We start from the raw sequence: 22950 nt of genomic DNA, 5'->3' as shown, positions 1-22950 counted from the left end.
GGTTTGGTAAAGGTAAGGTATATTTTTTTAAGAACACCTGGACTCACTATGGTACTGCAGTTTAATGTTGGGTATTTTGATAAAACTTGGATAGCTAATGTTCGATAACCAGCCATATAATCTTTTGCCCCGTGGGGTTAGCGCATCGGCCTCACAGTTCTGAGATCGGGTCCTATCCCTGGTCCGGACCTTCCATTATGGAGTTTGCAAGTTCTCCCCAGGCTTGTATGGGTTTTCTTCAGGTACTCCAGTTTTCTCCCACATCCCCAAATGGTGATCTGTCTCCTTGTGCCCTGCGATTGGCTGGCCACCGATTGACATTCATGACATTCATCTACTATGTGTGTCTTTTTCAAAATGCGGACACCTCCAATAACCTTATTGTACAGTTTTAGCCTGGAAAGGTGGTAAACAACAAACGTATGCATCCGACAGGCCTAATCCACTAACATACCTGAAAAGGAGACTATGGAAAACCCGAGAGTAACTTAAAGGGATAACAACTAAGTCTCCAGAAAGCTGGTGAAACTCTCAAACATCTAATCTTGTTTATCGAGCTAAAACAGTGGTATTGTTTGTTACACACACTTGCATATCTGCACGTTTCACTTGTTATATTTAATCTGCAAATCAATTGGTAAATGTCAAATAAATAAATGGAAAAATATAAAATATTTTTTTAAAATAAAGTAAAAATTATAATATATATTCATTCCATTCATTTTCTGAACCGCTTATCCTCACAAGGGTCACGGGGGTGCTGGAGCCTATCCCAGCGAACTACAGGCACCAGACAGGGTATATAGCCTAAACTAGTGGCGAGCCAATCGCATGGCACAAGGAGATTCACGCTCACACTCATTCTTAGGAGAAATTCAGATTGTTCAACCTGTATGTTTTTCAGATGTGGGAGGAAACCGGAGTACCCGTAGAAAACCCACACAAGCCTAGGGAGAACATGCAAACTCCACACAGTTAGGAACGACCTGGGATCGAATCCTCGACCCCCATAAATGTGAGGTCCATTATAAAAAAAAAATTAAAAAATGAAAACTTCAAAAACAAAATTGTTATAAATTGCGAGGCAAAGAAGCCACGAATTCCAAACCGTGTGGACAGCGGGAATTTCTGTCTGGGAATTTATCAATCCATTTCCATCCAATCCATTTGAACCCCGTCACTACAGATTGGACTTCTATCTCCGTCATTGGCAATGATCATCGCCCTCCCTCGACTCAAGCCCCTCTTTCGCATGTTGTTTACATGTCGGTGGCATGATAAGGCGAACTGATCCTCGTCATGCCACCAAATGATCCCGGATCAGTCATAACACACGAAAACAAGTCCCGGGGCCCCGTCTCAATATGATTATTGTTCCGATTCAGCTCCCTCACGTGTTGGAAGGTTTGGTTATCCAGCTGGCAAGTGGAAGATTACCAGGCGGTCGAAGGTGCGCTCCGCCAGGCTATAAAAGCCGCTGACGCGCACGATCCGCGCTCAATCTTTACGCACGATCCCAACGAGGAACCACCTTTGCAGGAGGGAACGGACAAGGGGGGAAAAAAAGATACAGTTAGTATTCTCTTTCCAGGTGGATTTCAGGGCTCCTAAACATTTTTGAAATCATGTCGCTGGTGAGCTCCATGTCCTTCCCAAAGCCGCTCCACATGTCGCGGGGACGCCGACATACGCTGCCCGCCAGCGAGTTCCGCAACCTCAGCCCGGAGGACGCCATCAGCGTGTTCGAGATCGAGAGAGAAGGTGAGAGACCAACGTGCTATATTTCAAATATTGTCAAATTCTGATCGACTGATTTCCAACACGATCCCCCCAAAAAGGTCAACAGGTTCACTGTTAACGTGAGGCTGGTTGGAGCATCAAACCGCAAGGATCGCTTTCAGAAAAATTAAAGTCAAAAATACATTTTCAGGCTGGAAAAAAATGAAAACATTCCACTTTCATTTGTTAAACAGATGATCAGAATCCATTTTTTAAGTGTTAACTGGCTGCCACTGATGGCGATAGATGTCGAACCCAAATTGACTGGAGGGGTTGGCAGCGAATATTCATTCCACCAGTAGATCACCGCCAACCTTCCAGTCAAATTGGACGAAGTTTATCACCATCCATCCATCAACCATTGAAATGGTTATAACCCAAACTTCAAAAGTCAGCAACTGTGCATAGTTAATGAGAAAAGTTACAGTTTGGAGTAACATACCAATCCAATCAAGATTTGAACACATTTTAAGGTCATCCTTGCTTATTTTGCCTTCGTAATGCTAGGCCATATTCTGCATACCACATTAAATATGCGTGGCGTCATAAGCGTGCGAGTACTTAACTCATGTGCCTCATTGAAAATCTCTCGCTCTATGAAGTGCGACATATGACAATAGTAATCCTGAACTTCTTATTTATTTAACAGAAGTCCCAACTTGGGTTAGCGGTCCCCCCCCCGCATTTTAAAAATCATGGTCCCTACATCCATGATACATGCAAGTGTGAACAGCTGACCTCATTGACCTTAACACGTTGAGCTTCCTTCAATTTTTCACTAGGTGGTGTAGAGTTGTTAAACTACTATATTTGAAATACGTATTCAATTCATCACCTCTTCACACAGCATTCATCTCAGTGTCCGGCGAATGTCCTCTCCTGCTGGACGAGGTGCGTCAATTCCTCACGCTGTGTCCCGAGCTTTCTTTGGGATGGTTCGAGGAGGGACGTCTGGTCGCTTTCATTATCGGCTCACTGTGGGACAGTGAGAGACTCACCATGGTAAGACACCTGTCCAATATACTGCTGTATACACATCACATATGTGCATCTAAATCAGGGGTGTCAGACTCGGGTTGGTTCACGGGCCGCTTTAACGTCAACTTGATTTTACGTGGGCCGGACCATTTTAGATGTAATATTTAGATTTTTTTTAATAGATGGATTAAAAGAACCAGATTAAAAGCCCTGAATATTCAGTTTTTTATAGATCTAAAACAATGTTTATTTGAGCTTTTTAAAATATATTTTTAGATTTTACAAAATGATTTTTGTAAAACACAGAAAAAAATGGATTAAAAAATGACAATTATTGATTTAAAAGGGGGGAAATCAGGAAATTTAATATACATCTATACTCTTCATTTTAATTTGATCCTAAAACTGAAAGTTGGCACTCATAATTTACTTTCCCGGGCCGCACAAAATGATGCGGTGGGCCAGATTTGGCCCCCGGGCCGCCACTTTGACACGTGATCTAAATAAAGAATTGCATGAAAAATGCTTCAAAAGACAGTCATGTCAATTCCTTTCATATTTCAATGTCAATATTTAAAAGTTTCATAAAAAAAGCATAATGTTAAGGATTTTTTAACAAAATGGAAATCTAACCTTAAGAAAAATGGATGTGATCCAGGAAATGTTTTAATCAGTTTTGGATTCAGCACCTAAAAATGAGCAAAAAACAGCTGTGCGATGTAACTCGAAACAAAAATTGTGCTCATGGTGTATGGGGAAATTCTACGAAATGAACAGCTAAGGAGAATCTTGTTCTATGAAGAGATAAAAAGCTGGTAGTTTGGATGTGAAAATTTTTCCAACACACCTCGCTTCAGCCATTTCATCCCGATTCCAACCCCAACTGACTTGTGGTCATCTTCCAGGACGCCCTGACTCTCCATAAGCCTCACGGCTCGACTGTCCACATCCACGTCTTGGCCGTCCATCGCACCTTCCGCCAACAGGGCAAAGGATCCATCCTGATGTGGCGCTACCTGCAGTATCTCCGCTGTTTGCCGTACGTCCGACGTGCTGTCCTCATGTGCGAAGACTTCCTGGTTCCTTTCTACCAGAAGTCCGGTTTCAAGGTGCAAGGCCCTAGCCAGATCACCGTGGGGCCGCTTACCTTCATTGAAATGTTCTACCCGGTCAGGGGTCACGCCTACATGCGGCGTAATAGTGGTTATTGAGAAAAGAAGGACTTGACTTGGGTTTTCTCAGGATGAACACCAGTGGCAGGTCCCTGGTCGGTTGGATAAGGGACACTTTTGCGCTGACGTCAGGTTCGGTCGCAAGATGTTGGAAGAGCTCATACTGTCTTTGAAAAGGAATAAAAACAGATGCCATCAATGTAATTGCAAAGAAGAACACTGAAAAAGGCTCCATACTTTGTTTGCGATGGACCAGGAGGCTGACTAAAGTGTCAGCGGTTCGAATCCCAGCTTCAGCTGTCTGCTGTCAAAAGTGTCTTTGCGCAAGACACAAAATTGAGATATTGCTTCTTGCTTGGCTTTGTAAATGACAAACTGTTATTAGATGTCTCACCTGCTTAAACAAAGGATTCAATGTTTTTATATTGTTCTGATAAATGCTGGTCATTATCAGTCTTTTACTTTAGTCCAATACTTTTGTCTACATAGCTTAAAACTCTAAAAAGGTGCTGGCAAACACAGTAATTTAAACATTTAAAAAAAATGCACGCCAGTTGGTATGACCTCCATCTCTTAATGTAACTTGATATTGTAATCAGCCCTTGTGACATCTTGCCTTTTCTGTTAAAGATATTCTTTACTTGTGCCTGCTGAAGTCTTGAATCAAGACAAATCCGCTTTAAATACAATTGTAATGTTTTGCTCTTTATGAAAATAAAGGAAATATTTTCGAACTTGTCTGTACTTTCAACATTTTTTGCCATGTATGGCCCAATTAACAAAAGAACAATATAAGTATATCTCATTTCAGTTGGAAAAAAAGACACCAAATAACAAAGCAGGCTGACCGATACGATATTATATTTCAATACACAACTTATTAGCGTGTCATCTATTTATTTTTGTCATTGCTCATTTTGACATCAAAATAAAACAGAAAGTGGACCTTTAACGACAAATTATTATTAATGTTACTTCTTTGTATTCCGATAAGAAAGAAGTCATTTGGTCCCAGTGCAAACCCACTTTTTTGGCTCCTGTGAAGTACCGTATTTTCTCGCATATTGACCGCCTCTGCGTATAAGCCGTACCCTTAAAATTGCCTTAAAAATCGTTGAATTTGACAATTTCTCTCATATAAGCCGCCCCCTGATTCACAATTTTCACCTCCATATTCATGGTCTTAATAGGGAGTACAAAAGTGTTACTTTGAAGGAAAAATCATCACAGGTGGTATTTCTGAGATACTGTATGAATCGAAAGGATCGTCTGCTGGATTTCCAAAAGGGTGCTGCCTGCACGTGGACGAATTCAATAAGGAAGTCAGGTGAGCGATACAACCAGGAAATGTGTCCGAGGCATTATGGTGTTTCAACTTTGTCACCTTGCAGTTTCGTGCATGTCAAGTCTAATTTGTGCGCATATAAGCCGTACCCTTGATCCAGTCGTCATTTTTTTTGTTACAAATACGGCTTATATGTGAGAAAATGCGGTAATCATGTTCTCAGTTGTCAATTAAAACTTTCACAAGCTCCTAGTAAAAATAAAAAAAAGGCACAGTTCAGGGGAATTCCTTAAAATAGGCGCAACTGATTGATTTGCAAGTTAGTACATAAAGAGCTCTCTCGGGGCATAAAACAAACAGGACATTTAAAAATAGCTGCTAAAATGAGCTCAAATGTATACAAACATTGCTATACAGTAATCCCTCGAATATTGTGGTTAATGTGGACCAGACATGATCGAAAAACCGCAAAGTAGGGTCACCCCTACTAAAAAAAAATATAATTTTTGTTTTCTTCAGTGCTAAGTCCTCTTAGCAAGAGTGGCTTCTGTTTATGAGTTTCAGTGTGGATTTTCACATTTTTATGAACTTACAAAAATAATAAAAAAATGTCCCCAGAAAAAAATCCACAATGAAGTGAAGCCGCGAAAGTTGAACCGTGAAATGGCGAGGGATTACTGTATATATATATAAGATATACAAAAAGCTATAACAAGTGTATACAAGTCATGTTTACCATGACATCAGACGGCCTGCGAGTCAACTGATAAATCTCATAACTCACTTAACTCGCTAATCCCTTGTCACAAGTGCTCTCAACATAGATTGCCAATGGCTGACCCACACATAAATATCCTATTTAGGTACCTTGAAACTTGCCTGATCGCTGAAGAAAACGCCCGCTAGACAAACTAGCGTAGAGTAAAATGGCAGCGGATTTAAGGCAACAGGTGGTCCAACATTCAGTCCACCAATGTCACACTTTCACTGAAGGTACTTTTGTTGACCTAAAAGTGTTAAATCCACAATGGAAAATAAAGTCATCTTTGAAACAGTAGATTTATCCCTAGTGTTTGACCTGATGTCACCTGTTAGGTGAGGTATCCAGTCCATCAACTTGATCCTGGTGGTCTCCCTTTGGAGCAGAACAGACTTCTCTCGAGTGTTCCCTTTGAAATGCTGGACAAAACCAGTGAAGCATCTTTGGTTTCATCCATTTTTTTCTGCATTAAAGGTCCTGAGTAATTTTCCCATCCTCAAGATCTAAAGATCCATTGGCCCACCAGCAAGTAAATGCTGGTAAGATGAAAGGTTTTATACAAGTAGATGCATCATCAGAGTAACCAACCAAAACAAAAATCAAGATTTCCAGTCTTAAAGGACACTTAGAAGACCTGGATTATCTGTGGTTAGCTTAAGAAGCTAACCACTAGTGCACCACATGATTGATATCATGATCAATGTCATACTTTTCACAGAACTTGCTCGTGAAGGGTAAGCAGGTGAGATGCTCCAACCAGTGCCAGTTAATGGGGTAAATATAAAACCAAACAATGAGCGAAGAAAACAGGCCAACGTATGCCAACAGCGAAACAGCTATGAGGATGCGTTTACGGTACTTGTCGAAATTTCCAAAGGTGACGTAGGGCAGAAAGGCAAAGGAGAGGAGCATCCCACTGAGGAAGCCAAAAATGTGGGCAATGTTGTCTATCCATGGCAAAAGGCCACACAGGAAGAGGAAAAAGACAATTCCCAAGAGTTTTAAAAATGCTTTCCATGGTTTCTCCAACATCTGCCAACCTTGAAAGAGTTCCACAAACAGGCATGCCAGAAGGCCAAACTGTGATCCGGCTGGACCCACCTAGGGGGAAGAGAAAGACACACCAAGATCTGATCCTTTAAATTCTTGTTCACAACACACACACCAAAAAAAAATCATACAGAACTTTAAATGACCTATTTCAGACTTTACCATGTGGAGTACTCATGCTGTTCACCAAGATTGTTTGTTTGGCTACTTTGGAAAAAAAGGTGCTCAATGTGGTTTAGGTCTGAGGAGATGTTAGGCCACTTGACCAATACTCTCGACTTCTTTAGCAAGGCAACAGTCAAGTTGTGGATGGGTTTAGAGTTATGTTGAAACACTACAGATGATCCCCAAGATTGGAAGCACAATTTGTTGTTGAAATGATTTTAGCCTATTTACAAAATATTGATATCATTGGACATGATTCATTGTGTCTAACTGCAGATGAAGTAACCCTGAGAGTGAAGAGGATTTTAGATCCTTTCTGGCATTTGAATTAGAAACTAATAACCTCATAGTTTAACATCAGACGTTTTAATTTTCGCAGATTAAAAATAAAAATCTGAGAAGCATCATCAAAAACGGCTTCTTAATGACGTCATTATCGATGTGCATGGGTCAACCTACACGGAGACCATCTGGGGGTTTGGTTCTGTTGCAGGGAAAACAAAGGTGAGAGGATTACTGTAGATGACATCAGAACTGATTTTGGTGTCTTGCCTGCTTGTAAAATGACAGATGGCTAATCTGTGAATTGAATTTATTTCAACAGACAAGCATTACCCACAGCATGACACACAAACCGCCCAGACGGTATGACTGATACGTGTCAAATACAAACCAGAATGGTCATTTTTTACTGGATGAGATCAAACTTTCTACATGGCGTTATGGCGAGGAAGCATTTCATTGGAAAGAAAAATACCTGACAGCCAAAATATAGCTCCACACTTTCTTAACCTGAGCAGTAGCAATTTTCCTAAAAAAATTCAACGTGAATATTATCGGTTGGAAATCCAAATTGTCATCCAAGCGATTTTTGCCCGAACCACAGGTTCTTCTTAGCCCCACACTTAAAGAGTAATCCACTTAAAGCACCTCCGTAAGTGGCTTTACCGTCGTGTGTTAGTTAGGCTTCCTGTGCGTATTCTTGGTGTGGGAAGACCTCTGAGCTGGTTATTTTTTAGGCAAGTTAGACGGTTGGATTTCTGACTCTCACGCCAAGTTGCGTCACGCTATAAGCTATCTCACGTCGCGACAAGGGAAACAAACAAGGTTCAAAAACGTAGTGGAGCAAAAAATAGATCACAGGTGACTCATGCATGGTCTGGCTCCAATTAATCCCAGAGGGAAGTTTCCGATATGGAACCTTTTCCAAATTCCATCTCCCATTAGAAGCTTTTAGAAAATGTCTTTTTCTACCCTTACCTTGTCACCATGATCGAAAATTTTATAGTGGCATTTATCTGCTGTCTGAAACAGTATAAAAACAAGTGACCTACATTTAAAATTGTTGTTACAACATTTTCTCAAATCTTTCCCATCTATTTGTTTGCTTCAAACATTTCCAGGTGTGCGAGGATAAAGCTCAAACGTGGCAGAAGGTGTGAGGACAAGAAACAATCCCAGACACATTTGGGCTGTGACTCGGCGTACAACCGCGAATAATCCCGTTTAGCAATGGCCTTTGTTTGGCCACACAATGGCATTAAACTAATCCCAAAATGGAAGAACGCAGCCTGCTTCAGACGTGCGAACACACGGGAGAATAGGCTTGCCAATAAAAAGTAGGTGATCTTGAACACATTATTTTATGAACTCAGCTTTCGAATAAACATGTAACCATTATCAAACTGTCAAGTATCCCTTCACTACATAAGAAATGCTCCAGACATGCAATGACCATCATCGTTAAAGGAGCACATACAATAAATTGACGAAATGTCTCTATGTAAAGTATATGTACCACTACAATAAGTTAAGGGACAAGTTGATTATGGAGAATAGTGGTAATTATGACCTGAACACTCATTTGAGCACATTATGATTGGTGATGTGCACCTCTAGAACTTTCTTGAATAAATGGAAGGTCAACTCTGCTTTGATAATCCGAAGAAGGCGAAACCTTCTCCAGTAACTGAAGTAAGCTGCGCTAAACCAATGAGTGGGAACACCAGGATAAACACCACACCACCAGTCAGTGCAGGTCGGAACAATCAAAACACAGCAATGTGGAGATTTGGTATCCTTTTTGCCTTATTTGGTAACCAATTTAAATGTTTTATATTGAGCCAAAGCACACAACGAAGACCGCCACACAGGATGTTTGCTATTTAAATGATTGTATCATCTGAATGCTTAGATTTGGTCTACAATGTTTAAAATGACCCTGAATTTGTTTTACTGCAGACCAGGGACTACTACAACATGCTTTTTGTGTGTATGTGTGTACTGAAGAGTGAGAAACCAACCTCAGCTCGATAAGGCAGGAAGAGGGCCGAGGCAAGGTTGCCAGTGATTCCGCTAAAAATGTAAATGATGGAGATGCGAACCCAACCAGCTAGCTTCTCCAGGTCTCGCAATATGGTCATTTGAAACACAACGGATACCACGCAGTGCAGCAACCTAAAGACATAAATGTAAGTGTGAGATGATACATTTATACAACAGAGCACATTTGGACTCTTTGTAAAAGTAAAACTCAACAATTTGGCGCGTCAGAAATTCTGAGTATTTAAGAATAGTGTGTGAGTAAACATTTTAAGGCATATAGTAGCATTTATTAATGTCCATTTTTATATGTTTATATGCCTTAGAAAAGAGAGGATTTACTCACTTATTTCAAGCAGTTTTAAAACTAATGTTGACTCGCTGATTTAGCAGAAACCAGTCAGTCATTAAAGTTAGACGACTCAAAAAAAGGTCAGTTGACACAATATATTTGGCAGGACGAACTACAGTACGTACATACCCAGCATGGAGAAAAAGCGACAGCCAGAAACGGTAGAACTGATCAGGTACATCTGGGTTTAGGAAAGGAAGCAAGCCACAAACATCATCCAGACAATGAACCTGCAGGAAGTTGCCGTGTGAATCAGAAAAAAGAAAAAAAATCACAAAATTGAACACAATGAATACCCTACCTGTGAACAAAGCGTGGCATCTTCATGGAAATAGCCATGCATGAAAGAGCAATACTCTCTAGTTGTGATCTCACACCTGCAGGAGGAAATATTGCCAGTTTGACAAGCTCATACCGACCACATCATAATAATTATTGACACCAGCATGCCCTGAGTTCGGACAAAAGGTAGTTTTGTCAACATCGTACCTGCCCTTAGTGCCTATGCAGCAAGGTCGCCCCTTGATGTTACAGTCCATGTGCCTGTAGCCTGTATGGTTCCACTTTTTGGGAAGTGTACACACCTGGACACACACAAACACACACAACCATACACTACTACAGATGACCGCAATGCAAAATACAGAAAGGTCTGCAAACGTTTGAAATCACAATAGAATGTTTTTAATAGTATTCGAATGTTCTCACCGGCCATTTTGTGATGTCATCCGGCCATATGTAAGTATTTGCTGATGCGGGCTCTTCACATATTCTTGACACACAGTGAGACACATATTTGAAAAGGTATTTCTTAAGTACAACAGATTAGTGTATATCACTTGCTAGATAACATACATAGCATTAAACACTGTTATCTCCTGAACCTTTTTTTTTTGCCTTCTGGGGGTCAAGTAGCTTAACCCATTTTTTACTGTATCAGCTTACCTGGGGTCCTGGTGACAGACAGCGCCTGAGGACCTGTTGATGTCCTGTTCATTGTTCCATTTAATAAACGTGGCCAATGTCTCCTGCAGGGAAAGTGTTTTTTTGGTATCAAATATAAATGACAAAAAATGTTGATTCTCAAGACAAACTGACGCATGAAAATCTTCAGTTGCGTACTTTTGAACGAGTGTGTTGTGAATAATTAGCATTGTAAATGGATTACATTCTTAAAGATTATGTGCACGTGACAGAAGGAATTTGTTATTCTAGCCAATAAAGTTGTTTTGTGCAGATGTATGAATATGTTGAAAAACCTACAGAGCAGTCCGAGATGAAAGTCTGCACACATCCAGAGTTGTCATTCTGAACACAACAGCCAGACTCTTTTTCCAGATCTTTGGCCTTCTGGATGAGATGGACTATCTGCTTGTCCTGACGGATGCATGGAGAGAACTTGGCTCCCAAATGAATCAGGTCATCCTAAAAAAGGATTTTTTTATTCTAATTTACATTAGGTCTTCAGTCTGTATCAATGGTATACAATCAGTCTGTATCAGTAGTATCCATCGTCTATACTGACACTTACCGATCTTGGACCGATCCAAAAGTTCTGCTGTTGGATGTACTTGACGCTCTCATAGATGCCTTTGTTCTTCAGCACCTACAGAGGGCAATAGAGGGCTGCATAAATAACATCACACATTATGACTGCAACAGGAAAACTAAACAGAATTAGCATATCACATATGCTGAAAAAGAAAAAAAAAACTTTGAATATTCACTTACTAAGTCAGTTTTCGAATGTTGTGCAAACCCTATAGGGGCAAAACCATAAGTGCAGCAGGACAGCAATGTGATAACAATATGGACAAATGTGATCCAGTAGGTGAAGTATGGCCTGAAAGCACAAGCAACAACTTAAATACGTGCGAGACATTCATTTAAAGATGAATATGTACTCCCCTATCAGTAATACTTTAACCTTATAGGTCATATTTTGTAATTTTGCACAAAGTGAGCATTTATTCACAACCTGTGGCTGTGGAAGTCATCTAGCTGCTTCTGGATGGTGCTGCTGATGCTGCGTCGGTAGTGCCTATTCAACCACTTGCCCACAACACCCATTCCATAGTCGCGTTTTCTGTTGTCAAAAGCAAAGTGCTTCACTTTGGAAGCGATGCGACGGCCGCGTCGAGGGTGACTTTTCTCCTGGGCTGGTGTTGGCGTGCGTGGTGTTCGAGATACATCTTTACTGGATATAGAGATAAATACATCAAATATATCAAGACAAACATAAATACGTAGTGTACATTGACACAGACTGTACAGTGGTTATAAAATGTTTACACACCCCTGTAAAATGGCAGGTTGTGCGACCCAAAAAAACTTTGAAACCTTCTTATAACTGGAAATGTGGCTGTGTTCAAAATAAACAAGTCTTTTTAAAATGGCAACAAAGAATGTTGAAATTTGCCACCATTGTAAGTGCCTCCAACTAAGGCCATATTAAGTTCATTCATTCAGATTTCCTTTAAAACATGGTGGAAAGTTGGAAGAAAGATTTATCCTACAAAATAAACAAATAAATATATTTTAAAAATATGGCTTTTTTACTCACAGGCTGATAAATTTCTGGTCTGGTTGCTCACAAGGGGCAAAAGCAGCAGACATAGGCGGTGATTCAAATACATCATCGGCCATGGAGTACAATTCATCCTGGACATCAACCTAGAGCAAAAATAATAAATGTTACAAAAATCACAGGTAGTAAAGATACAAGTCTTTTATTACAGTGACATCATTTTTGCTATTCAAATGTCGGTTTCTACAGACAGATTAGGAAATTCCGAATGATTCAGAGGAAAAAAACATATGAAATTGGAATAGTGTATGGTGGGCATGTAATCTGGATTCTGGCTAACCTTGCTAAAAAAGAGTGACTCAGACATATCTGCAGAGTCCACAGTGTCCTCATCCATCCAACTGGGCCTGACAAAGCTCCTCCTGGGAAAGCTGCGACCTGTCAAGGAACCAGCTAAACCGCTTCGGCCCTGGTGAAAAAAAAAGTTTGATCATTATTGTCACCAGAAACAAGAAACTTAAACCAGTGTTTTCCAACCTTTTTTGAGCTGCAGCACATTTTTTGCATTGAAAAAATCTCAAGGGACACCACCATCTGAAAATCTTAATCTAAAACTATGTCGCCTATATTAACAATAGTCGTTCTCAGCAAAGTTTTATCAGCAGGAATCCCATAAACCTCCAAAATGATTCCAAAATCTCATTTTTCACACTGACTTAATGTCACCAAAAGTTGATGTCTGCGGACCCTGAACAACTTCCAGTTCAGCTGATGCAAAAATAAGTAAAGTCATGTTTTTAATCGCATAATTTTATGACTTCAATCTCCTAATATTACGCAAAAAAAATATGCTCACCCGGACTTTACATCACCAAAAGTTGATGCCCTTGAAACCAAACAACTTTTAAGTCATATTAGAGAAAAATAAGCAACAAAATGACTGTTTCACAATTTGAATCTTGTAAAAGTATAATCTATAATTTAACATTCATCATATTTAGATTTTAACCTCATAATAGTTAAAATTTAATCTCGTTATATTCATATAATTTTTTCTCTCCCAATATTACATTGTATGACTTCTTGCAATTTCCCACGGCACACTGGTTGGGAAACACTGACTACCACAATACATAAAAAAACTCAACTTTTTGAACTCCTACTACTGCCACCGAAAGTATTTTTGCAAATGTATCGGTGCAACTCGAATTGGAACACATGCACGGACGGACACACACGCATGCTTCCTAGCATCTCACCCACCCTCAGCAGGTTATTTGCAGCACGGATGCTCATGCGGGCCACAGATTCCCTTTTACGTTTGGAGAGGCGGCTGTACCCTGAGCGCTGGCTGGTAAAGGAGCTGAGCGAGGTGACCCCGGGGGTGATGGGAGCCTTGGGGGAGCGAGTGTCGATGTCCTCCGGGTAACGGAACGCTCGTCCACGTGCCAGGGGATCAACAATCTAGCAAAAAGAAGAAGATGAGTGAGAAGTGTTTTCCTTTGGGGTTTTTTAAAGGAAATTTAACCGAAGGCTAAATAATATACAGTGGTACCTTGACATACGAGTGCCCCGACATACGAGTAAAATTTCGGGCAAATATTTATCTTGAGATGAGACAAATTTTGATATACGAGCATACAGGGGACGCAAGAGGCTGCTCATAAGAACATCATGGACACTGTCTTTCTGGTCGCAATTCCCTTGTGTAATGTCTCTACGAGCACTGGGCGAAGCGTTGCATATTTTTTGCATGTTTTTTTATCCCCGTTAGTCAGTGCGAATGGTGTATATACTACTTGTTGGCAAATGGTCGTGTGTTATCCTATTGTGAGGACATTTGTGTGCATCATTTTCGTAATATTTTGAAAGGAATACAAAAGCAAACAACCCTCGATAGGTTGCATCTGAAAGTCAGGGTGGAGGCGGGGCAAATAGAGCCAACCCGGTAGAAGAAAGCTATCAAAATTTAAAACAAAATTAGAATTAAGTTTAGTGTAAGGTTAGATTAAACTTATTTTTGAGCGTGTCTGCATCGTAATCCAAGTTCATTTAAATTTGTTTATGTTATGTTACGAGCGCGTTGCTGTGCAAAAAATCTCCTCCCCCTCTCTCTGTGCGTCTCTCTCTCCCCTCCGCGAAATCCGTCTAATTTTAGTACTATTAAACATATTTTAGTACTATTAAACACATTTTAGTACTATTAAACAAATTTTAGTACTGTTAAACAAATTTTAGTACTGTTAAACACATTTTAGTACTATCAAACACATTTTAGTACTATTAAACATATTTTAGTACTATTAAACACATTTCAGTACTATTAAACACATTTTAGTACTGTTAAACACATTTCAGTACTATTAAACACTTTTTAGTACGATTAAACACATTTTAGTACTATTAAACCACTAGTTATTTGTTACTTTGTTAATAGATGGCGAATTGGAACAAATAAAAATGTTTTTCCAATTCAATATCCTGTTTTGGGTGTTTTTTTCAGAGGGTTGGAATGAATTGATTTGTTTTTAGTTCATTCCTATGGGAAACGTTCATTTGAGTTACCAGTAAATCGACATACGACCTCAGTTCCGGAACGAATTAAGCTCGTATCTCGAGGCACCACTGTATAATAATAATTTGGACTGCAGAATACCTTTGGCATCTTGTGTGGGGTTGGTGACTCCAAGCTCTGTTCGAAGCTTGTAGCCGTGTCAGGTTCCCTGTATTGGGCCTTCAACTTGCCATAGCGCTGGCTGCAGTGGCGCAGACTCTTCCTCTGCCAAACCTGCTGATTGGTCTCACAGTCTTCGCCGACTCCAAACCACTGGGCTGTGTTCCTACAGGTGCACAGCAACATCAGAAAGGTCTTGTCGTAATAGAAGCTTTTTGTTCAAGGAGGACGAAAAACCAATACGGTCTTACTTGCGAATACTTTGTGAGAGTGAGGTCTGTCTTCCAAACTTTTCCCTTCTTTCGGAGACTGACCGGTCTCCATCTACGGCAGCGCTGACACTTTCTGACACGGAACTGGTCGCTTGGCCACTCATGGTTTTCTTCAACGATGGTCGGAGGGGCTAACCGGACCAGAAACGAAACGCAATACATTTTATGCATTTTTTGGGCAAAACAGTTCAGAATAGAAAATTCCTCATAGGTTGGTTTCATGTCAGTACATATTTGTCTTTTTCATTGGGATGGATGACTGGAAAACATTTTATTCAAGTATTATTTAAGACAGGGACAGTATAATATTTCTATTAGAGATATGAAAAACTATGGCTAATTTACAAGTATAAGTACACCATTGAGCATGGTATTTCCAAATTGAATTCCCCTGTTTGTTAGGAAAAGAAAGTGCACAGTTGCTTGGTTGTATGCAAATGTATGCATGGTTTCTAGAGTTAATGGTCTTTAACAACAGTTTAAGGGTGGCACCGTACCCAGTTAAAAGAGTTTAACATCGACTCAGTGTTCCTGAAATACCAAATTTGTATTCAGGACAGGAGGCCGGAAGAGGGGAAAGTTTTGGCCTCCTGCCTAAAAAGTAAATGAACAGCTGTCCAACGTGACCCTCTGCCTTGGCAAACAGGGAGATTAACATATATATAGTATTCAAGTACATGTACAGCAAAGAGAAAATATTAAAGGTTCCAAATGAGGGACATGCCTATAAAGATTTATTTGGAAAGTACCACAGGAGGGTTGATTAGGAACATATTGTAATACTCTAGAACAGGGGTGTCAGACTCGGGTTGGTTCGCGGGCCGCTTTAACGTCAACTTGATTTCACGTGGGCCGGACCATTTTAGATATAATATTTAGATTTTTTTTTAAATAAATTGATTAAAAGAACTGGATTAAAAGCCCTGAATACCCAGTTTTTTTACAGATCTAAAACAATGTTTATTTTAGCTTTTTAAATATATTTTTAGATTTTACAAAATGATTTTTGAACTAAAAACACAGAAAAAAAATGTTTAAAAAAATTACAATTATTGATTTAAAAGGGGGAAAATCAATCTATACTCTTCATTTTAATTTGATCCTAAAACAGAAAGTCACCACTCATGATTTACTTTCCCGGGCCACACAAAATGATGGGGCGGGCCAGATTTGGCCCCCGGGCTGCCACTTTGACACTCGCTTTCGAATCTCTATTATATATTCTATTTTTTATTGTTGAGCGAAAACAGAAGATTCAATATTACGCTTTATCTTAACAGTCCATTCCAAGGAAAAGAACAAAGTTCTCATCAGGAAATACCATAAATTCAGACAACCCCCTTTAATGGGTCTTTAATGCATAGAACTGTCAAGCCATTAACAGTAATTCCTTGTAATGTATGGAAATTGAATGCATGTCATTTAAAAGCATTGCACTTTATACTTCACCACAGCATTGAGTCAATCACGATTGGACGACAAAACGTCTCCTAAGACACAGAAGCGTCTAATTGCAATGTATTCGCTGCCCTGACATTGAAATTGTGGATATGTAACAATATTCTCAGAAAACTACACTAGCTTATACTATAGAAATTACCTGTAAAAATCATGGAAACACTTCAAAAATGTCAACTGTCTTTATAAAAAGACCATGTGGTGAAGAAGTGTTGGAGGTGGAGGCGGTCCCCTACCTACCAGTTTAGTGGGGTCATGGGACATCATTTGTTCAGGCGTAGGTATCGCTATGATAAGACTGGGTGGCTTCTTGCTCTTGAGTCGGCTATCAGAGCGGCTCCCATTCGGAGGCGGCTCTTCCCCACCCTGTGATGGCATCCTAACAACTTTCTGGAAAAAAAGGAAAAATACCATATAAGGATGCAAGTGTAGTAAGTCAGTAAGTAAACCAAATGACTCATTGATTTGTTATTCTACAAATGACACACTTTACATATAGTACAACTAGTTACGGTGTCTTTTGTCCTTAGTCTCAATATAGTAATGTGTTTTCTGATTTTCTATGTCTGAATTTTACTTCTACGGAGTGTTGATGACCAATAAACATTTGTGAAAAGAACTGGAGTCTACAATATATACAATCCTTTTTCATGCATTCATTTTCTGAACCGCTTATCCTTACAAGGGTCGCGGAGGGTGCTGGAGCCTATCCCAACTAACTATGGGCACCAGGCAGAAGACACCTTAATGCCATGCATGCCCAGGGAGAACATGCAAACTCCTTACAGTGAGGACTGACATGGGCTCAAACCCCGACCCCATCACTGCGAGGCCGACACACAAACCACTCCTCCACCGAGTCGCTCGCTCAAACGCATGCAGCGATAAGTAGCAGCTGCAAAAATGACCGACTCATTTTCATTTATCGTGCAATTAATTGGCTTATTGCATATCGCAGCAGGCTTACTTAAATGTATTAGTGTTTATGCTCGGTTTCTATTTTAAGAATAGAATTTAATTAAACAGTTAATTTGTAAGTATCCCAACCTTGGTGCCACAACCTGTGCTCCATTCTGTCCATCACATGCTTATTGGTTTAATCTTAATAGGACTTGGAATAACTACTGTGTGCATGATAGGACTCATTTGAAAGTGGAAAAAAAATTGACAGCAGCAGATGAGTTCAATCATGGTTTTTCCAGCTGGTCAGGTATGTGGAGGCCCCTTCTTCTGCATTGCCCAATTCTAAAATTACCTGAAGCTTCTCGGTAATGTTTAACCCAACTTAGCAAATATTCTATCTAGTCAGTCTATTGACATAGGTTCTATAAAATGAAACTGAATGTATTGAGCCGATTTTCTCTACACAGAGATGATAAGACATGGATGGTCTTACTTGACGCAACCTGCTGACTTCTGCCTAAAATCACAATCAACAATGGAACAAACTGTAGATTTTTTCTAAGTGCGCAAAATATATGGGAGCAAGACACCAAATACTTCTGCAGTAACCAGAGTCACTCCACAATTCACCCCAAAGTGTCTCAATCTGGTCCATTATGTCATTAAGGTCTGGACAGCTTTGACATTGTTGTTCAGTCATTGAGTGTGTGTGTGTGTGTCAGGAATGAAAGCAGGGAAACCTGACACCCGCTCCATCAATAGAATATTTTTTCTCTAGTCAGGCCAACGTTATTTCACCAGCCACAGCACACTTTTTAATTTTTTATGACAACTGTAGTGTTTTTCCCCCCTCAATTGAATCCACTACCAAGACAAGTGCATAAACATTTCAAGCTTGATTTAAAATCTTAATTCAACTCCCTTCAGTAGCACAGATGGGTGCACATATCCTCCCACCCATCTACTTAATGAAATAGTTTCACTAATGGACAGAAAGCTCAAGTGGTGAAGAGTACTGCAGACCACAGGCTGTCTCCTCTTCTCTCGACAGAGAGAAAGAATTTGAAGGATGGAGAAAGCTCAGAAGAGTTGGCGGTTTTGTGGTCCCATTTGCATTAATATCCTTCTTTTCCAACATTTGATCAACAACTACTTCATTATCAAGTCAAGAACGGTTATGTCAATAGTTTATAGATCTTATTCATTCTTAAAATTGGCTAGATTTCAGCCTATCAACAGTAACTCTTGCAGACATTTTATTCCAAAACAAGGACATGATCGACAGACACTGTGCAAACACCACTGCACTAGACTTATTTTTGTGTTACCACTGTACGATATCTTTCAAATGTTAGTTCCATAAATGTGTGCAGAAAATCAGCACCTGTTACAAAACTAGCATCGAATGTGGGTAAATGTAGCTATGTGTAATTCATGTTCATTGCACAACATCCTTCCTCCTTTAAGACTGCTTTAGTCACAGATTCTTCAACATGGTCAAAAAGTCTTTACCAGTGATGATTGTCTCATACATTGAAATGAACCCATGGTATCACTAATAAGCTTTTCCCTTTTAAAACCTGATCTGAAACAACAGTTCTTAAGTCATCCTCGTCATCCTCTCAATGAGGAACTGAACCCGCAATAATTTCTTCATTTGTCATCACCTTCCCTTTGAGATTTTAAATCAAAATGCCTGAACTGCATTATGAACCCAGCGAAGCTATTTACCGTCAATCTAGTCAGTGTTAGATGGCGTTAGAGCCAAGTGTCAACATTTTTGCAATACAAAAACATTCACCCCTGAACTCAATGGAGGAGGCAGATATGCCTGACTAAAAAAGAAACAAAAGTACAGCACACCACCGATTACTCCGCGAAGACAAACTTAACACACACAACAATCTGTAAATAATAGTACACCAAACAATTTCATTAGCAATGTAATTTTGTGCCAAGTACACCTCCCTCCAAAAAATATATATCTTTATCTCTCTGCCCATGTGTTATACACCAACTTGCTACTATTCATGTTCTTATCAGATCATTTCAGATCTTAAATACTATTTTTTCCCTGCTGGCCTGCTAAATAAAATACACACCGTCCATTAAAAGGTGTCAAAAATGTCAGCACTGATCAGTCGTCATCATGCGTAACCACAAGAGCGCAAGTCGTTAACTAAGCCAGCAGGATCGCTATCGGAATACATCGAAAAACGTGGGTGGGTGTGAGTTTCTGTAGTGTCTTAGCAGTCAAGGCAACCCACTCATTCTTTATTTCAAACTGAAAAATCTTCCAATATCAATGACTCAAAACCTTTGTTTTGTTCTTCGCCTGATTAGCATCCTGTTGACAATAAGAAGACAGGAGCCACTGCTTTCGTTTTACGATGACAGAATGCCAAGACTCTACATTTCAATTAACCACACCATAGGCAGTGTAAAACATTGCATTCCCAAAAGAATTGGCATGCCCAAACCTGTACACGGGCGAGAGTGTTTGCTTCTCAAAGCAGCCGCCTTGTTTCTCCTTCAGCTCCCCAACATATTGAAGACAAAACACGATGAAAGTATTCACTCTTGTGGGGTAAAAAAATACTATAAATACTATATCTGGGTTCTTTTCTGCCACTTAAGGAGTTCATGCGCTGTGAAAACATGGCTTCATGGCTGCAACAAGCACTGTTGTGTTCGCTAGGGCAGCTGCTAAAAGACTACCAGTGAGATTCCAAAGTCAGCAATAGTTTCCCTGCCAACAGCAGCAAAGCAGCAGAGCCAAGTTCATATTTCATTGATTTTCAAGTCCAACGAACGACGGTGTTCACTCACTACATAGCGTCTTGTTTTATTTCAGAATGCGGCAAGACTGACACTGTCACCATCATAAAACCTCAATTTACTGTCATGTCATGGAAGACAACTATGAAAATTCATTAAGCACTGATAGGCATAAAACAATAATACAAGTTTCCATTGTTACATTACAAAGGTATTTATAACGTAAACTGCAAAGACAGCAGTACCTTAATTTTCACAACTGTGTTGTGAAGCAGTATCCTTTCTGCTTGAAATGAGAATCTTTGTAGTGTAAATTCCACTCTCTGCACTTCTCCTAGCAGGCCTTGTTGTTATGGAGGCTTATTCCTTCTTTTCGATTTTATGTTGTGAGGATTTCTGTAACTTCAGAAGCGTATTGTTTCAAATATTACAAATTGTATGATCTACATTTTAGTTAGAATAGGACTTGAAGACCTCAGACGTACCCATCAAAATAAATCCCACAATCCACATACAGTACAAGTAACAAATATGTAAGAAATTCCTGTAACGTGACTTTTGAACTATATTACTACATTATTGCCTGATATTACAAGAATCCAATTCAAAATAATTCAAATCCAGGTCGGTCTACCTGTGTGCAGTTTGCATGTTCTCCCCGGGACTACGTGGGTTTTCTCCAGGTACTCTGGTTTCTTCCCACATTCCAAAGACATGCATAGTATGCTGATTGGACACTCTAAATTGCCCCTAGGTATGAGTGTGATCGTAAATGGTTGTCCGGCCCCTCGTGCCCTGCGATTGGCTGGCTACCGGTTCAGGGTGTCCCCCGCCTCTGGCCCGAAGTCAGCTGGAATAGGCTCCAGCACCCCCCGCGACCCTAGTGAGGATAAAGCAGTTCAGAAAATGAGATGAGACGACATTACTGTGTCACGACAGGTTTGTTTTCTAATTTTAACCTCAAGCTAATTTATCTGAAATTTATTTATTTAGGGCGGACCAGCCCCCGTGACTCTTGTGAGGATAAGCGCGTCAGAAAATGAATGAATTTATTTATTTATCTCCATGTCAGGGATGTTAAAGTGGCAGGTAGGACAATGTAATAGCTGAAAATTAAATGACAAAAGGTGCAAATCAAACTGTCAGGCTGAAAACAGAATAAATCTCGACTTTATGCAAGTACATTACACTTTTTAAGTCACCCACATATTTTGTGCTGAGTATTTTGTTCATAGATAAGATCACAATAGCCCATTAGTTATGGAATTTGTTTGATTATGTGGCGTGAGCGTCCATTGTAGTGTTGGACAGTCACGTGGCCGTGTTTGAACGCTGCCTCCCGCATAGTTTGGAAAACAAACGGGAGAGCTGTCAGGGAAATAAAACATCATATAATGTCCCAAAGTATGAGAAAAACAACTTAAAAATTGTGGATGACTTCTAAACAGGGATAACAAAAGGTTTCGCGCAGCAATAAGTGGCGACTCTTCAGGAATTCCTGAACGAGCGTACATAGTATTAGGAACAAAAATTCCTTCCTGGAACAAATATGGCGTTTTATTCTATTTGATGAACCAGACTGGACAAATGAGTTTGTGGGTGATTTCTGATCGTTACTGCAAGCCACTTTTCCATTTCACGTGAAGCCCGCTACCGACACGACTAGTGCTAATGAGGCTAACTTTTTCCCCCTGGAGTCAATACAATGAAATGAACGAACAACTTTCAATTCCATATTTTCCATATTTAACTCACATGCGAAAATGAATGGCCGGCGTGTTCTTCATGAGCAGGTGGGACTTGGCCTCCAAACAACGTCGCTGTCGGCTAAGCTTCCGCCGATGTGTCGGCACTTCCCTCTTTGTGTCTTCCAACATCCTTGGCTTGACTCGCAGCCGCAACCGGGAGGCGGAGTTTCAACTGACCTCACCCGCAGAGGAGGCGAGCTGGACGGCCTCCACATTTGTCCCCACCGCCCCCAAACCAAGCTACTGCTTGGGTAGAAATACTATCTCCTCATCTTATGTTTTTTTCTTTTCTTTTTCCCCCTTCAAAATAAAAAGTATTCTACGTATATTAACCCTTTCGTGTACAAATGTTTGTTTTATTCTTAAACGTTTTAGTCCCTGGATTAAGGGGCAATTTTAAGACATCAAATGGGTGAAAAAGTGGTTGGTGCGTCAGCCTCACAGTTCTGGGGTCATGGGTTTGATCCCAGGTCAGTCCTCACTGTGGGAAGTCTGCATGTTCTTCCCGGGCTTGTGTGTTTTTTTTTTTTTCCGGGGACTCCGGTTACCCCCCACATCCCAAAAACATGCAGGATAGGCTGGTTGAACACTCTAAATTGCCCCTAGGTATGAGTGAGTATGAATGGTTGTTCATCTCACTGTATGTTTCCAGGTTCTCCCAGGCTTGTGTGGGTTTTCTGCAGGCACTCTGGTTTCCACCCACATTCCAAAAAACATACAGGGTAGG

At 40.2% G+C, this 22950-nt stretch overlaps 2 protein-coding genes across 4 annotated transcripts; one reads left to right on the top strand and one right to left on the bottom strand.

The window, feature by feature from the left end:
* The first annotated feature begins 1399 nt into the window (after positions 1-1399).
* On the top strand, positions 1400-4140 carry aanat1 (arylalkylamine N-acetyltransferase 1). The gene is made up of 3 exons (XM_077604536.1): positions 1400-1761; positions 2627-2781; positions 3663-4140. Exons 1-3 carry the CDS (start codon positions 1626-1628, stop codon positions 3966-3968), a joined length of 597 nt encoding a protein of 198 aa, XP_077460662.1. The 5' UTR covers positions 1400-1625; the 3' UTR covers positions 3969-4140.
* A 1533-nt stretch (positions 4141-5673) lies between these two features.
* Positions 5674-22637, bottom strand: LOC144077076 (inactive rhomboid protein 2-like). Of its 3 annotated transcripts, XM_077604534.1 has the most exons (19): positions 22231-22637; positions 20721-20877; positions 17035-17184; positions 15316-15467; positions 15047-15230; positions 13654-13854; positions 12731-12859; positions 12427-12536; positions 11842-12060; positions 11595-11706; positions 11395-11469; positions 11127-11288; positions 10809-10891; positions 10572-10635; positions 10353-10447; positions 10165-10240; positions 9993-10093; positions 9493-9646; positions 5674-7075 (listed from the first exon to the last, which is right to left on the bottom strand). In XM_077604534.1, the coding sequence occupies exons 3-19, from the start codon at positions 17170-17172 to the stop codon at positions 6644-6646; spliced, it is 2487 nt and encodes an 828-aa protein (XP_077460660.1). In that variant the 5' UTR covers positions 17173-17184; positions 20721-20877; positions 22231-22637; the 3' UTR covers positions 5674-6643. The 3 variants fall into 3 exon arrangements, with proteins under 3 accessions (XP_077460660.1, XP_077460659.1, XP_077460661.1); XM_077604533.1 differs by lacking the exon at positions 20721-20877 and having other exon boundaries at positions 22231-22636; XM_077604535.1 differs by lacking the exons at positions 20721-20877; positions 22231-22637 and adding an exon at positions 20178-20672.
* Positions 22638-22950: the final 313 nt, after the last annotated feature.

The sequence above is a fragment of the Stigmatopora argus genome, chromosome 7, assembly GCF_051989625.1.
Source record: "Stigmatopora argus isolate UIUO_Sarg chromosome 7, RoL_Sarg_1.0, whole genome shotgun sequence".
Taxonomy (NCBI): Eukaryota; Metazoa; Chordata; class Actinopteri; order Syngnathiformes; family Syngnathidae; genus Stigmatopora; species Stigmatopora argus.
The sequence above is the reverse complement of the archived record's forward strand: the minus strand, read 5'-3'. Positions and strand labels throughout refer to the sequence as shown.